This window comes from Triturus cristatus, chromosome 7 (genome assembly GCF_964204655.1).
Source record: "Triturus cristatus chromosome 7, aTriCri1.1, whole genome shotgun sequence".
Taxonomy (NCBI): domain Eukaryota; kingdom Metazoa; phylum Chordata; class Amphibia; order Caudata; family Salamandridae; genus Triturus; species Triturus cristatus.
This window is the reverse complement of record NC_140590.1, coordinates 427,056,709-427,074,370: the sequence shown is the minus strand read 5'-3', so window position 1 is coordinate 427,074,370 and position 17,662 is coordinate 427,056,709. Positions and strand designations below refer to the sequence as shown.

The 17,662-nt window shown below is 45.9% G+C and overlaps 1 protein-coding gene across 1 annotated transcript in view; it reads left to right on the top strand.

The window, feature by feature from the left end:
• GSG1L2 (GSG1 like 2) overlaps positions 1-17,662 on the top strand; it is a 234,694-nt gene that overhangs the window by 109,117 nt on the left and 107,915 nt on the right. Inside the window, exon 2 of the mRNA XM_085616721.1 lies at positions 10,966-11,013. Within this exon, the coding sequence (XP_085472847.1) occupies positions 10,966-11,013 (48 nt within the window). The remainder of the gene's footprint in view (positions 1-10,965; positions 11,014-17,662) is intronic.

Sequence of the window (17,662 nt, the reverse complement as noted above, 5' to 3'; positions counted from 1 at the left end):
GGTGCACCAAACTGACCATGCAGGGCAGGCATCAGGGTTTGCAGCAGCACAATACACCACACAGGGCATGCGGGACGGGAGTGCAGCACAACAATCCATAGAAAGCAATAGGGAGGGGACAGGACCATGCACATGGACAACAGAGAACCGAGGGGAAAGAGGCAATGGTAGCTAGCTGACCATAATGGACAGACAGGAGAGAAAGCTGCAGCATAAGAGACCATTAAGGGCAGGAGGGACGGATCAGGGGCATTACAATGGAACAGACAAGCCAGGAGGGAGGGACTAGGGGTCTGCACATGGAAACAGAGGGCTGGGGGCAAGGGGTCAGGGCAGAAGCAGCACGATGACCATGGAGGTCAGGCAGGACACACCATGGAGAGCTGCAGTAAGACTATGATGGCATACACAGAGATTATGGAGGGAAGGTGGGAGGGGGTCAGGGGCAGCTAGCTGACCACATATGGAAGGTGGGAGGGGCTGTTGCAGCACAGAAGACCATGAATGGCAAGCGGGAGGGTTAGTGGCAGCACAATGGCTATGATGGGCAAGAAGGAGGGTGCAGGGGCATGCACAAAGGACCATGGAGGATAGAAGAGAGGGTCAGGACCTGGGCACAGACAAGAGAGTTCAGTGGAAGGGGCCTCACAACAGACCATGCGGGGCAGGTAGGAGGAGCAGTTGCAGCACAACAGACCAGGGAGGGCAGAAGGGTGTGGCTGTAAAATGGACCATGGAGGACAAGAGGAAGGGGATAGGGGCATGGCATGTGAACAGGCAAGGTGGAGGTGGCAGGGACAGGTGACAGTCATCTGACAATGCTAGGTAGGTGGGAGGGGAGTGGCAGCTCAACAGAACACTCAGAGTAGATAGGAGTGGCAGGTCCAAGGAACATGGTGGGCAAAAAGGATGGAGCAGGGGCATGCACAAAGACATCGAAGGGCAGGGGGAAGGAGAATAGGGGCAGCAAGCTAAGCACAGAGGCTAAGCAGGAGGTCAATGATGGGGCATAGAATTGGGCAATGGAGGGCAGGAGGAGTGGACTGGTACATCATGCTAAATGGAGGGCAGTGGCAGCACATCAGACCATGCATGGCAGGAGGGAGGAGGCTTGCCCATGGATTCAGACAACCGAGGATAGGGAGAAGGTGGATGGGGTAGCAAGCTAACTGTTCAGAGAAGGTGGGTATTAGGAACTTTATTGTTTTTAAAATGTGTGTCTGTGCGAACTTCTTAAAATATGAACAAGTATGTAGCATAATCTCACTTTTATTCATGAAGAAGAGGACGTTTGTGACTGTGACTCCGGGCTCACTTGGCAGAAACACCCCCTGACCCTCCACCCCCATCGCAAAATGTAATGCCTGTGAAAAAGGTAGGTGGACGCAGTGTTATATAGAACATAGTCCTGAGAGCACGATTGAAAATGAAAACTAGCTATAGTATATGGTAAAAACTAGGCACCAAAAAGTGTGATATAAGATGAACCGGGGCGTGAAATATAATATGCAATACATTGTGCGCAATGACAGATTCATTGGAGAGAGCGAGATAGCACAGGCACTAGCGCGTTCTATGAGATATGCGCCTTGGAGTGTAATATGCACAGGGCAGTGTTGTTTAACTTAACTAGTCTCTAAAGTTGTAATATAAAATATGTGCTGGGGAGTGTAACATTGCATATGCACTGTGACAAAGATATGGATCCCAGATTGTAATATGTATGGCATAGCGCTGTGCGTTATAACATACGCATCGAGGAAGACACATTAGATGGGGCAATATAACCCGTGCGAAGGCAAGTGTGGCATGACATATTCACGGGGTGGTGTTACAGTGCACATGGGCTACAGAGTGTCATAGCATACGCACTAGCTGGTGTAATACAACACAGAGGTGAGTGGCACACGGCGGGCACTGGTGGGTGTAACACAGCATTGGGCTCAGCCAGGAGCACGCTGTGACTCTCAAGTGAGGTTTGTCTCCTTTCCAGAGAGTAAAATAAAAAGTATTACACATCCGGCGGTGGATGTGTGTTTTATTAACCGTGAGGAGGGTTTATTGCATAGTTTGGTCGAATTTTTGTCGAATCCCCTTTGAATGGCTTGGTGTGTGTGTGTATTAAATGTGCCCGTCAATAGCTACCCATGTTTGTATAAATAAACGACAAGGGTATCTACTTGGAGAGTACCCACCGGCGGGGGCGCCGGGATTAGGCACGGTAGGGCGTAAGACACGTCAGAGCTTCACTAGCGGTGTAAATACATTCCACGTGGATTGATTGTATACATAGTCGCCTTTTAATGAATATCACGCAAATCGTCATGGTGATAGGTACATACGGTTTGCCCAGCATGTCCTAGGTGTTTCTATAAATTTATATTTTTTAAAAAGAATTTTATTTTAAAAATTTTATTTTAAAAATAATAAAAAACAAAGGCCGGCCCTGAGGGATGGGGTCCCCGGGGCCATAAGTGGCCTGAGGAGGCCCCTCCTAAAGAATAAAAAAAAAAAGGCCATGACCCGGGGGTTGGGGTCCCCGGGGCCGACTAAGGCCTTGGGAGGGGGGCCACGCGGCCCCCTTCCAAATTTATTTATTTCAACTAAAAACAATTAGGGTGCAGGCCCAGGGGGATGGGGTCATAGGGCCAATAAATTAGAAAAAGAATGGGGGCCACACAGTCCTCCTTCTTAAAAAAATTAAATAAATAAAAGACCGTCATCGCGCCAGAGGCCACTCCCCCTCCTTGCAGCACTCTGCAAACGCACCCCCTGGCCAGTTGTAAGTTGGGGAATTAATTCCCCTTTAATACTGAGGGTCCCCGAGGGCTATCTAGCCCAACAGGTATCTCCAGTATGAGCCAGGGAGCTGCGTTTCAGACAGGTGTCTGAGGCCACGCCCCTTTTTACACCCCTATGCAATGCAGCTCTGTGGCGCTTACTGGAGGTACCTAGTGGGCTAGTTTGACCCTAGGGACCCTTAGGATTAAGGGGACTTAATCTCTCAACTTAGAACGGCCACAGGGCGCGTTTAAACAGTGGTGAAGGGAGGGGACGGGGCCTGAGGTGACGTGTGCAAATACGCCCTGCGGCGCGTTTTAAGTTGAGGAAATAATTCCCTTTCAATCCTGAGGGACCTTGGGGGCCAACTAGCCCACCAGGTGCTTCCAGTAAGCGCCACTGCTCTGCGTTGCAGAGAGGTGGTGCAGGCCGTGCCCCTTTTTACACCTCTCTGCAATGGCGCTTACTGGACGTACCTAGTGGGCTATTTAGCTCCTAGGGACCCTCAGGATTCAAGGGGAATTAATCTCCCAACTTAAACCGGCCACAGGGCGTGTTTACACAGTGGGGAAGGGAGGGGACGGGGCCTGAGGTGACGTGTGCAAACACGCCCTATGGCGCGTTTTAAGTTGGGGAAATAATTCCCCTTCAATCCTGAGGGACCCTGGGGGCCAACTAGCCCACCAGGTGCTTCCAGTAAGCGCCACTGCGCTGCGTTGCAGAGAGGTGGTCTAGGCCGTGCCCTTTTTTACATCTCTCTGCAACGCAGCTCTGTGGTGCTTACTGGAGGTACCTAGTGGTCTAGTTGGACCCTAGGGACCCTCGGATTCAAGGGGATTTAATCTCCCAACTTAAAATGGCCACAGGGCGTGTTTACACAGTGGGGAAGGGAGGGGACGGGGCCTGAGGTGATGTGTGCAAACACGCCCTGTGGCGCGTTTTAAGAGGTAGTTTTAATCCCCTGCCCTATTATATACTAGGGGCTTACAGAGGAGGTCATGCTAATCACAGGGGGAACCCAACGCATACTGTTCCCTAGTGTATGTAGGTGTTTTCACTGTATTCTGAGTGTCTTTTAACATAGCACTGGCTCTAGGACTGGTTAGTCAGACTCAGTTACCACCAGTATCCGTCTGAAAAATTTGAGGGTACAGGATGATTTTGCAACAAGGCTTCTTTTTGCTCTTCTTTTTTGTTCTTTCTGCACATTATCCTTCTTCCTGAACTTTTCTTCGTCTTTGAGGACTTCTGTTGCTTCTTTCTGCATTTCTTTTTTTTCTTTCTGTGCGTTTTTTCTTCTTTCTTCACATGTCCTATCTCTGTAGGCATAGTTACAAATTAGCATTTCAAAAACCTTTGAAATTTAGTGAAAAAACCATAGGTTTCAGGCATGTTATAGTTAGGAATTAGCATTTAACCTCCTCAATGCCCGTGACGAGCTGGTCTCGTCATGGGCCGCGGTTGCGCTGTGCCCATGACGAGACCAGCTCGTCATAAACCCCGCCCGCTAATGAAACGGCCGGCACAGGGCGGGGAAAGGGGCGGGCACTGAAGGGGTTAAAAAACCTTAGAAATTCACTGAAGAAACCATAGGTTTCAGGGGCATTATAGTTAGCTGGACTTTTGACTCGTACAAAACCATTGAAATTCCCCCATTATAGTTAGTTCAGCTAACTATAACTCGCGCGCCTGCAATTCACTGCTGATGACGTCACATATTACATCACTCATGACATAGTCAGTGACATCACTCATGACATCACTGATGACATCTCAAATGACATCACTGATGACATCATCCTTGCGATAGAATGGCAGACCTCCTCTCCCCCTAATATAACCTTTGATACACACATTCAAAAATAGAAACTATAATTTTCAAAACAATGGACATACCAATACCAGTTACAACAACCTATTCAGTAATTCTAAGATCCACATACACATCCACTCATTCACCAACAGTCCTATTCAGTCACTCATACATGTACTCACTCATCATATGTACTCATTCACCTATACATCCTGTTACACAATGCCACTCATCCATAGAGTTACTCACACACATAGTCACTCATGCTAATAAAGAATCAAATATCCATTTACTTGCATATACAGTTATACACACACCACCACACTTACTTCTACAGAAACGTACACATACTTAGTCTTTTAAACAATCACTTATAGAAACACATACTTATTCATACAGGAACTCTTCCAATCTCTCACTCTCACATGTACTCACTTATATACACCAATAGTCACATATACTAGTGTAAAACATATGTAGTTACTCATAAAGACACTATTGAGACAGTCATTCACTTGTACACACCCATGCACACACTCATCCACCATACAGTCCTGCACAGATGCTGTCTTCAACACATACAAACAGTGAGTCACTCATTCATGCACCTATGCACTACGTAATACCCTCCACGAACCATACAGACACTCAGACACTCATACTGATACTCAAAAAAACAGCTAATTAACTATATAGACACTCATGTAGCTACTCACCAACCCATGCAGCCACTTATACACAAAGTGAGAGACTGATACAGATATTTACATATTTAAACATTACTCACTAAGCCATGTATTCACTAAGATACACTTAATCAGTCAGTTATACAATCAATTTTTCAAAAACAAATCATCCATTTAGACACTTATATACCCATTTATTCTTCCATCGACCTTTAGATATACATATATAAAACATATGTAATTTTCAGAAAAATACACATTCACTGGATGATGTCATCAGTGATGTCATCAGTGATGTCATTTGAGATATCATCAGTGATGTCATCAGTGATGTCACTGACCATGTCATGAGTGATGTAATATGTGACGTCATCGGCAGTGCATTGTGGGCGCGCGAGTTATAGTTAGCAGAACTAACTATAACGGGGGAATTTCAATGTTTTGGTACGAGTGAAAAGTCCAGCTAACTATAACGCCCCTGAAACCTATGGTTTCTTCAGTGAATATATATATACATACATACATATGTATATATATATTTTTTTAAATACTTACTACTCTTTTGCCTACAAACCTAGAAACTGTCAAATTAAAAGCATTGTCTAAAAATAATTCACAATATTGTGATATAAAATTATACACAGAAATTATGCTAAAACAATAAAAAAAATATACATTTAATATGTTATAGTATATGCAAACATATACTTTAAAAAATTACATATAAATTAATTGATTATTTTAAATAAATAATCTAATTAACAAAATGCCAAAATTAATAAACTTAGCTTAATATATTCAAACATAACAATAAAATGCTAACTTATACCAGTAAAACTATTTAGCATTCCTCCAAAGATCAAAAGCAGATATATACAATATTACATAAAACAATATTAAATATTTAAATGATATTACATTTTTTTTTTTTAAACAATATTCATACCAATACGATATTATGACCCATGATATTACTGTAACCGCAGTATGCTTTTCTAACAATATTACTCTTCCACAAGTTTTTATATCGATATTATGGCTAAACACCGCTTACAAGTGCAGTAAATCTGAGCCAAATTTTTTAAACAGATAAAGTATAAAGAAATAAGCAAGTTCAGTTTTGTTTTTTTACCACAAGCCACAATGAAGATGGGAAAGAGAACTTATTTTTCCATTTAACGCATGGCAGCACATTTGAAGAAACATTCCTAAAGGCTGAGAATTTTCGTGTGTGTGTTTGAGTGAGAAATGTAAAAGGTGTCCTCTGCAAATAAAATTCACTACAAGTGCGAAATCTAGGTTACACTTGAATAATGTGATGCAAAGACAAAATCAATCAAGAAAATTTATCCTTATAAGGGTACACGGGTTAACGTAAAGAGCACGAGCAAATGCAGAAGAAATACTTTGAATTATCGAGGATCTTGTGCAGGGCACCAATGCCCTCATTATGGTGTACAAGCAAATGAAGGACTTGCAAATACCTAATATGTGAGCCCTTTATGGGTTTGTAGAGGGCAACATCAATATATTTTGCAAGCCATGCCCTTGAGAGCATAGAATGGAATCAACGTCGCCGCTATTGAGTGGGTTTCTCATGCATGAAACAGCTTCTGCTAGAACATGTTTTTTCAGAACTCATTAGGATTTGTGCTTAACCCACGCAGATTGTTTTTATGTCATTTGTGAGCTTCAATAACAAAGCTGATGATATAATGCACCTTGTGACATTTCATTAACAGCACTTCTGCTTGCCTTCTGTGAGTAACTTGGGGTGAAGGAGAAAGGAGTAAGTCAGAGGAGATGGTGCCATCAGGGGAAGAAGGCAGGATAAACTAATTAGGGTTATGATGAAAGAAGCCTAAGTAGCATCTCTCCCAACATCTTTGCTTCCGTCTGCCTGCTCCCATGCAATGTCCCCTCAGTAATATGTGAGGTTAGCCCCTGCCAACCATTGCCCATAGTCATAGGGAATGTAGAGGTTGAGAGATGGATTAGCACTCCTTTTGATGTGTATACAAAGTGCCAAAGTAACTCATGTATTATGTGCCAGGTGTGGTATTCTGTGAGAAGCCTCTAATCACCTCTTATTCTTATTGTTCCCACATTCATGTAATCACTGAAACTGAAAAGGTATTCTCTCAATTTAGGTAAACACACATATGTATTGCTGTTGCCCCAGGTGAGGACTCATGGTAGCAAACAGAAATGGTGCAAAGTAGCACACCTTTATATTACAAGTCGGTAAATAGCACCTCGATGCAAATTAACATCACGGTGTCAATTTTTGTATTCTTGCCCAAAGCCTCAGCTCCAGGAAATGTATTTGCCATTAGGAAAATTATGTCCCGCTCTTATAGGACTGGATTCGTCTTGTAAGGAGAGAAGGCATCATGAGAGCGGTTCAAGTAGAAAATATCAATACCCTATACAGAATGCATCAGTGTACGTCTCATACAGACAAAAAATGCTGGTTGAAAAACTCTGCAGTCTTCCAACCAACATCACTCACTCGTCCCCACCTCCATCTAACTCCTACTCGCTAAGCAGTATTTTTCTAAAGAAGAGGCAGTGACTTGTGCTCAGGCAGATCCAAGGCTGTGAACATTAGTGCCTGCCCTCGCTCCCTGTTGTCACACACATATGCAGTTCATGTGTATTTTGGTTGGTCCTGATATTACTCACCAATTATGCATTGACCATTATTCCTCACTTGTGTTCCATAGAAGGAATTCAAGTATGGGATTGTGTGAGAAAGTGGATGATTAATTGGTATAGATGGTAGTCCACAACAAGTAATATTGTCAGTATTTTTGTTAGGTCCAGTAAAGATTTCAGTAATTTAAACCTGATCCCATCCCCTGGAAGCACTGGCATAGAGCAGCTGTATGACAAGGGCAAAGCAACAGAAATTCAATAAGGGGAAATGGAGATATACATTTTTAAAGCTTTAATTGAAAATAGCACTGAATATCCGTATTCTACAAACACAGTCAATTGTTGTGCTTGACTATGACTTGGAACTAGACACGATTTAAACTGACCACGAAGGAGCGTGGATCAGATACAGCAAATTGGTTTGCACCAGTCAGAAATGTCACTTTCAGACTTAGTCTGGAAAATGGATATCAAAACTCATCAGCGGGGCAGGTCAACAGGCTGTGGCAGAGGAGGTTTCTATGAGGCCAGATAGCCATCAAGCGAGGTCCGGTGAAACCAGTAACATTTTAGGGGAAGCTCTGAGTGAGAGATTCTAAATTTGCAGTTAAGGAAGGCTGACCATGGGCCAGATACTTTTGGCACCTTCACACTGTGAAGATTTCTACATTTGGCCCAAGTCACTTTTTTAGAAATCAGATTCCTCCAGTGCGTCAAGGCTACAAGCTGTAGTCGAACATGACTCCACAAGGGCGGATCTGCTCTACCTGTCCTCCAGATTTGCTGCTGTGGAAAATCTGCAAGTGGCAGGAATCTGAACCTTTGGCCCCGCAGCAACGAACTTTCAGTGATTAGACTACGTCCTTTGGAGGTCTTTAGAGCCCAAAACTTTCCATGTCTCAAGTTTTTCAGGATGTTAGGAGGCGTACACTTTGACCCAGCCAAGGGCTCCAGGACCTCAGGAACTGTTTTTAAGATTCAAGACTCAGTCCAGCAGAAGCCACCAGCAGTGTTCAGGGAAGGTTCCGTTGGAACTGAGCAGCAGGGCTCTTCAGGAAAAAGGCTTCTGGCAGGTTGTTGTGCCCCTGTAGCGTAACAGGAGCTCAGCCAACTGACTCTTGGAGTTCACTTGTTTGTCTTGGGTACAAATGGGAGCAGATGTAGCCTCTTGGGCCTCCTCACAGGTCTCAACAGCAGTTTCAGTCCTTTTTCTGTCTTCCACAGGTACAATGGTGTTCTGATGAGGGTTCCCAGGAGTGCTGCATTTACGCCTGCCTCTAGCCTGTGGGTGGGGGTGACTTTTGGCTCCTCTATAACCTTACCTACTTTTGCAGCAGTTCCTATGTGCACTACTGCAAACAACACCACAGCCTCCTCTCTAACTAAAACAAAGGGCATTTTGTTCCTTGTGCAGAGCTCCTGTGTCCAACCCAGAGCTGTCTCCAGGAAAATGAGCAATCATTCCCCTATGGTCACTTCAAGCAAGTTCTGAGCGCAGCTCGTTTCCCACTGGGATTGGTGCCTGCCTGACAAAGAGGACATATAGGAGCCCTGGGCAGGTGTCAGCTAAACACATGCCTGTGACAGGGTAGGCCTCTTTGAAGTTAATCAAGTTTCTGGGCACAGCTCAGATGGTCATACTGCTAGAGGAAAAAAGCACCTTGTCATACCCAAAGGCTTTGTTTCAGCTCTGGAAGCAAGTTTGCACCCCATTAATTGGGCTGTTCAGCTCCTGAGGACAATTGGAGCTCATGTAAATGGGCTGCTAGAGGCTTAATGTAGGGAAAATATAGTCTTATAAACGTACATTTTCTAGATATTTATTACAAATCCAACTTTTTCTGTGAATTGGGCTTGTAATAAATATTTTCAAAATACCAAGAATGCACTATGCGGGAAATTTCTGCTTTCACTCCCGCCGGGAGAGCTCATTATAGGGGCACATAGATTGGAAAGTATAATAATAATTGGTGAAAATGGCAAGGTCAAATCTGCACTGATTAAGGGCGGAACTCAAGCTACTGTCACCGGGGTAAAGCACAGTAGATTATAAATGTGTCTGTATCTTTACTATCTGTAACGCAAAAAACCACAGTTTTCCCCCAAATTCAAGCTAATAATCAAATAAGTAAATTAATTTATGAATTACCAAATAAGTTTTGTAAAATCAAAGATGAGGCTAATTCTCTAAAAGCTATATAAAGAAATCTAAACTCTGGTATATTTACAGGTTTTTATGTCTGGAAGAACAAAATGGAAATCTTATTAAAATTGTTTGAAAATTGTTTTCCAGCAGGAGCAATACTTGAAATGCCTAACATGGTAATAGCTAGGTTATAAGTCATAGAATGAAGTTTTCTCTTGGTGTCTCTTGTTTTTTACCATGCCATGACAGGGGGGATTATTTTTAAGGGCTGTGCATAATATTCAATCAATCAATCAAGTAGCATTTGTAGAGTGTGGAACTGCCACCCCTGTGGGTATATGGGCACTGGGGTGCAAGGTCTCAGTGAAAAGCCAGTTCTTGAGGAAACGGCAGGAAGAGGGAAGAAACAAATACAAAAAAGGCAAAACAAAGGGCAGAAAAACAAGCAAAAAAAGGACATACAGAGGGCTGAAAAATGAGCAGAAAAACGCAAAACAAGCAGAGAAGTCAAAACCGAGGGCAGAAAAACAAGCGGAAAAAGGAGCAGAAAAAGGCAAAACAGAGGGCAGGAAATGAACAGGAAAGGCAAAGCAGAGCAAGAAATGAGCAGAATAGGCGCAAACAGATGGCAGCAGGTAGACAGGTAGCAGAGGATAGTGGACCGTGAGCAAGCTTGGCTCGAGAACAGTTGTAGGGGGAAACAGGCACAAGGAACTGCTCCTGTATTTATATGCAGTTGTGTTGTTAGGTTTGTCAAGTAGATGTAGCGAATTTCGCCTGGTGCCTCTGTATACATTTTAGCAGATGTTTATGTCATTACCTCAGAGGGGGTCTTATCTGCTTCTTTATTATTTATTAACACTGGATAATTTTTCTTATAGGTGAAAAATGCCGAAGCTTTATTACTCTAACGCCACTAGAGGATCGAGGTAAATATATTTTGAGTTTATACAGTCGTCAGCATTTCTCATACAGAAGCAGCATGTGTGGTAATAGGCCGGTACGCTATGATGGTGGTCTTGTGACATAACATATTAGGACCTTCATTTGAAAGATATTGCCTCTTCTACTTTAGATCTGTTGAGGAATGGAATAATTCCACTAGCCTTTAACGTGTAAATACACAAACAAACTATTCATATTGAATGATATATTATGAACTTTTCTTCTTGTGAACACTTATGCTGAACTTATGTATGTTTCCAATTGAAAGATTAGAATGTGGATCTATAACTTTGACAATCAGGATTGATTTTAACCTGTTGATACATTTCGATTTTGAAAATGCGCAATGATAATCCTAATAGCGATATCTAAAAATATATAGCTTGCTTCTAATCGATGCAACAATCCTGGTGATTTCCTGTAAAATTGTATACCATGGATGGGGATTTGAACTAACAGTAATATGGTACTGTTAGAGGGAAATTAAGCTTTATATGCAGGGCCACTGTTGGCCTTCTTCCCAACAGAATTATACTTTACTTCCCTATAAAATATTGTTTTGATGCTTGGTAGTCGAGCAGGGAAATATTTCCACTTTCTTAAAAATGCATTCATGTTTTCCCATTAGCCAAATATTTATATTGCAATTGATCCAGTTTTATGAATGTGTACGCTGGAGTGTCAATTCCACTTTCTGTACCTTTCTATGGGCCTCTATGCTGATTGCATGTGGCTGACAGTTTGCCTCTCTGAAATTATTCTAGTCTCTTGGAATCCTGTTAATTCACAAGAGGAAAATGTTAATGTCTGAGGTAAACTGTGGCATTTGACAATTCACATAGGTAATTCATGGCAAGAAATTGCTGATAGGCCCTCCTATAGGCAGTGTCTTCTGGTAATTGAGAGATATTCCTGTAAGCAAGTCCATCCTGGAGAGTTTTCAGAACACAGCCATGCTACCTTGAGACGCCCCCGCTAGTACTTTGAATTTGGCAATCTGGTATATTGAAGCAAGTTGCAAAGGGAAAATTATATGTATACCTGTAGCAATATGTCATCATGTGTCATGTAGCAAATCCACTTGACATGCGAGATAGCGTGAGAGTGTTGATGTGAGCTGTGACAGCGCTCCAACGCATCCCTAGTCAGACATACAGTGTTAACCACCCTAATGATTCCTCATATATCATCCTTGGCACATTTACCTAAGCATAACGACTGTACTTGAAGGACAGGCAGAAAGGGCACTTCATAGATGGACTGGGGAACCTTATGATCAATAGCTGCTGCTGCCCATTTTCTTGCTAAGTGTCTTTCTTCCATTTCACTGAGCATGACCCAGAAGCTTGTGTTGACAGGGACTGCAAACTAAGAAGAGGTAAAGTAAATGAACAGCATCTCTGAACCGCCATAGCAGGGCAGAAAACCCTGTGGATCAGAGCTTGTAGAACAACATCCTGTGTTTCAGCAGGGTGACTTCTCATGTCATTACAATTAGTAGAATGTTATTCATTGAGACTTGGGGAGTTTGCATATGGTTCTTGACATCAGAATTGAATAATGGAGGCAAGAGTTTAAATTAGCTTAAGGAGCCAAATGCTGACCCAAAATAACTGGAGTGACAGCTGTAGCAAATAAGGGAGGTCTGAGAGTCAATTCCTATGAGTATTAGAAGGGAAATGCCTGCACCCACTTGTTCGATGCTCTAAGGGTCCTATTTGTCATCTCTCCAGTGGAAAGTAGCATGCGTTAATGGGACTCTGCACCTTCTGGCTTCCTTTAGTCCTTTTCCAGTATTCCAGTATTCCACTATTCCACTATTCCAGTGTTCCAGACTTCTCATATTCCACCAACATTTTATGTTCATAGCGTGTCAATAACAGACAAAAACCATACATTTCTATTGTAGACCAAATTAAAAAAATAGATTTTTATTGCTATTAAGAGCACTAATCTCTCAAAATGCATGAAGCAAAATAATTCATCAGGTCACAATTATTAGTAAAGAAAGAAACAAAGTCCATCTCATGGAACCGGCTTTGAATGTTTTTTTTTTTTTTTTTTTTTTCAAAAACCTTTATTGTTCCATCGAAGAGTACACCGCTATTCAGCCAACAACCCGGAGGCAGGCAGCTAGTATACGAGGCGGAACTCCGCCCAAGCATTTGAGATCGTACTTTCAAACGGCAATACAGCATCTTACAATGGAACAAACAAAACAGAACTAATAAAGAGCCCGAGTCGAAGGAAAGCAAACAGTAAATGATCGATATGACATAATCATCTTCACGCTGCGCCCACAGCCCGCCCAGACAGAGCAAGCGACAGACAACCCCTCTCAGAGAACGAACCCCATATCCCAGATCACTTATGCCAGGCGGAGCACCACTTACAGCACCCCACAGTCGAACTCCAACCTCTCCACGTCATTTAAGCCACGATCAGCCCGCTTGGTCATCTTCCAACGCTGTCGTACTAGCCAACCAGTCTACCAGTGGCTGCCAGATATCTACAGGCCGCGAGCGCTGCGGCAGCTGGTCCCAGTATGAGGTCAGCTGCTCCCTACAGTACACCGCCGATCTTATCCAGGCCTTCACGCTTGGCGGCATTGTCTTCTTCCAGTGTAGCGCTACCTGACGCTTAGCAAGTAATAATAAAATGGCCACAAGCCTACGTGAGGTCTTGGGCACATTTCTAACGAATCCCAATAGGGCCACAAGTGGGTCCGGCCCCAGCACCATCCCCACGATCTGCCCCACGGCATTGAAGACTGCTATCCAGAAGTCGCGTATGGGGCCACACACCCAGACAAGGTGATAGAACGCGGCATCCTGCTCACCGCATCTCCAACAGCACGCATCAGACCGCAGACCCATCCTACACAATTGAATGGGCGTCCGGTAGGTCCGGTGCAGATAGTTGAAGTGTACCAACCGCAGCCTATAATTAGGGGATAGGTTTTCAAGTTGGGAGCAACAGTACTCCCACTGCTTCTCGGTAATAGATATACCCGCTTCGAGTTCCCACGCGGATCTGGAGTCAGTGTGCGCAACCGGAGCCGTGCTTTGAGTAGCTCTATAGATCCGTGTGATCAGTTTGCGCGCGGAGGAGTTCGAGAGTACGTCCTCCAAGGCCGCAATCGTCGGCGGAGCCTCTGGAAACATAGGGTACCTGCCCTTGCAGGCGGACCGCAGTTGATAGTAGAGAAGGAGCTCCGAGGCCGTCGGTTCCGGCGCTGCCGCCATGTCCCGCACTGTGAGGAAGGTATCGTCCGGGTACAAGTCTCCCGCCACCTTCAGTCCGCAGGCCCGCGCCCGCCGCGCCACTGCCGCGTCCGTCAATGGCCCCAATAGTGGATTATCCGCGAGGGGCATACTCGGCGCATATAAGTCATCTACGCCTGCACGTTTGGCAATGCTTGACCAGGCCCAGCGTACCATCTCAACAGTGTCAATGTCGTCCCTGGAGCGTCTGTATCTCTGATATGCCGCTGCACGAAGGGGGCAGGGGGCCGCAACATCCATCTCGATGGCCACGTGCGGCTGGTAAGGGATCGGGTGCTGCCAGTAGTGCAGATATTGGGCCTGAGCACTGTACGCATATAGCTCCATGTCCGGGGCCGCGAGTCCCCCCTGACGGAAGGGAAGTGTGAGGAGGTTCCAGGCCACTCTGGGCTGCTTACCCGCCCAGACCAGTTCAATCAAGGCGGAGCGGAGCCGGCGAAAGAACGACTTAGTGAGTGGCACGGGGATGTTTACGAATAAGTAAAGAAACTTAGGAACGGCCACCATTTTAGCAATTGCTATGCGGCCCATCAGAGATAGTGGCAGCGCTTTCCAGCGCTTCACTTTGCACTCCAGCCATTCCACGGCCACCCCAAAATTGGCCAGCCATATGTCCTGTATCGATCGGCTAAACCGTATGCCCAGGTATTTAATCTCATCAGTGACCCAGTCGATCGGGAATTCCGTGTGGCATTGACTCGTACCGTCCGTCAGCGGGAACATCGCCGACTTTGACCAGTTGATATCGATACCCGTGAGGCCGCTGTACCTCGTCACCTCACGCATCAGTGGGTCGAAGTTTTCCGATGGATTCATCAAATATATGGTTATGTCGTCGGCGTACATAGAGACCAGCAGGCCACGCGACGTGAAGCCGATACTGCGATGAGTGTGGTGTTGGCGCAAACGAGCCGCCAGCGGCTCCGTCGCAATAGCGAACAGCAGTGGCGACAAGGGGCAGCCCTGCCGAGTGCCTCTTGTTATGGGGATCGGGGAAGACGTCTGACCATTAACCCGTACCCTAGCCGTCGGGTGATTATAGATTATTCCAATACGCCTGGCAAAGGAGGGGCTGAAACCCATGCGAGTGAATAACGCCCGTAGGAATTTCCACTCTAGTGAGTCGAACGCCTTAGTGGCGTCAAGCAATGCGGCCGCGGCTTGTACCTTGGGATCCAAATAATGCAGGAGCCCAAACAGCACTCTAAGATTGTGGGAAGTGGACCGCCCCATCACAAAGCCCGACTGATCGGACAACGCTATCTGAGGCAGCATAAGTTTCAGGCGGTCAGCGAGTAGTTTCGCGTAGATTTTGGCGTCAAGATTAATTAGCGAGAGTGGGCGATATGAGTCCGGGGTAACAGGATTCTTGCCAGGTTTAAGCAGCGTAATGATGAGGGCCTCTCGCATCGAGGCAGGGAGGATGCCAACCTCCATCGCTTCCTCAAAAACATTATGCAAGCGAGGGACCAGTAGGTCTGCGTATTCCTTGTAGAAGGCTGCCGTCAGCCCGTCTGGGCCTGGTGCCTTGCTGAGCGGCATAGCGGCTATAACCGCTCGAATGTCCTCCTGCGTGAAGGAGAGGTCCATATATTGTCGGGCACTATTACTGAACCACGCAAGAGCTATGGTGTCCAGGTAATCACTAATAATGGTGTCGTCAGGGGACACCTTAGAGGTGTACAAGTCCTTATAGTAGTCTGTCATCACCGCCAGTATAGCCGGAGGATCTCGAATTACTGCACCCCCCGACTCCTGTATCTCAAGAATATGCTCCGACCCGCGTGGCGGGCGCAGCAGATTTGCTAGTGTTCGGCCAGCTCTATCACCCTCTCCGTAACGCCTGGCCTGAGAATCTTTGGACAAGAACCTGACCTCCCTCTCAGCCTCCTCATGATACTCGGTCAGTTTCGTCCTGAAGTCTGCACTCGCACCACCAGACGGGGTTGCCACCATCGCAGCTTCAAGCCGAGCCAGTTCAGACTCCAACCTGCCGAGAGTAGCTCTAATGGAGCGTAAAACCCCAGTTTTGAGCGCCATGCAGTGGCCTCTTGTCACAGCTTTACAGGCCTCCCAGAGCACGCCAGGTGAATCTACTGAGCCCTCGTTTAGTGCGAAGTATTCCTCCAGTTTTTCCCGCAAAGAGTGCTGGAAGACCTGGTCGCGCAGAGCCCGGGACGGGAATCTCCAACTAAACGGCTGAATGTACTGCGGCGGGGTGGATATCGTTAAGCAAACCGGGGCATGATCAGAAAGTGACCGCGACAAGTGAGTCACCTCTAACACCGATGAGTGCAGATCTCTGGACAGCAGCCAGAAATCCAATCTGGACCAGGCCGCACGACGAGCTGTGATACACGTACCGGCGCGGGTCTCAGGGTGCAGTGTCCTCCAGGAGTCCACCAGCCCTGCCTCTTGCATAATATGGCCAAGCGCCTCCGACGCCCTAGGGTGATGTTCCCGAGTGGTGCCCTGCCTATCTGCAGTATCTGACAGTACCACATTATAGTCTCCTCCCCACAGTATCGCAGCAGGTCCACAGTTCCGCACCTTATGCCACAATCCCTCGTAGAAATCTGGATTATCGTCATTCGGGCCATAAACATTCACCAGAATCACTCTCGCGCCGCACAGCGAACCTACCAACAGAACAAACCTGCCCCCCACGTCCCTGATTTCCTCATGCGTCCTCCAGTGAAGCCCTTTTCTGATAAGTATCGCCACCCCTCTAGAGTAGTTAGAGTAGTGAGCGTGAACTACCTCACCCCATCGGTTGTGTCTGAGCAGCTGCGCAGCATTGTCCGTCAGGTGCGTCTCCTGCAGAAGGCAAATGTCCGCACCCTTCCTAATCAGAAAGGCCTGTATCAGTCTCACTTTCCGCCTATCATTCATGCCCCGTACATTCCAGGTAATACACTTTATGCTATTCACCGCACCATACGTGTTAACAGAGTTCGGGCAAGCCTCAAGCATACACCTACCCCCGAGTCACCCGGCCAAGTCACACCAACTCTCGAAGCACGCATTTCCAATCCAGCGGGTCCCAATATATGAGGGCGGCAATGCCACAGCAATCCGCACGCCCGCCAACAGGGCAGGGAACCTCCACCAGGCACCAAGCAGGGAAATAGAACTCGAGCAGGCCACGGACCCGTTCCTCGTTGCATCGAATCCTGCAGCCCGTCCCTGTCAGACAACACATATCCCACCCGGCCAGCTGGGCAGCCTGCCCGGTAAATGCCAGTACACCTCTTGCTAGGTGACTGTCGACATGACAGCGCGCTGCGCACAACGTGTGATTCAATAGCAGTTTTCGCCACCTCCGACCCGGCTCTGAAACTTAAATAAA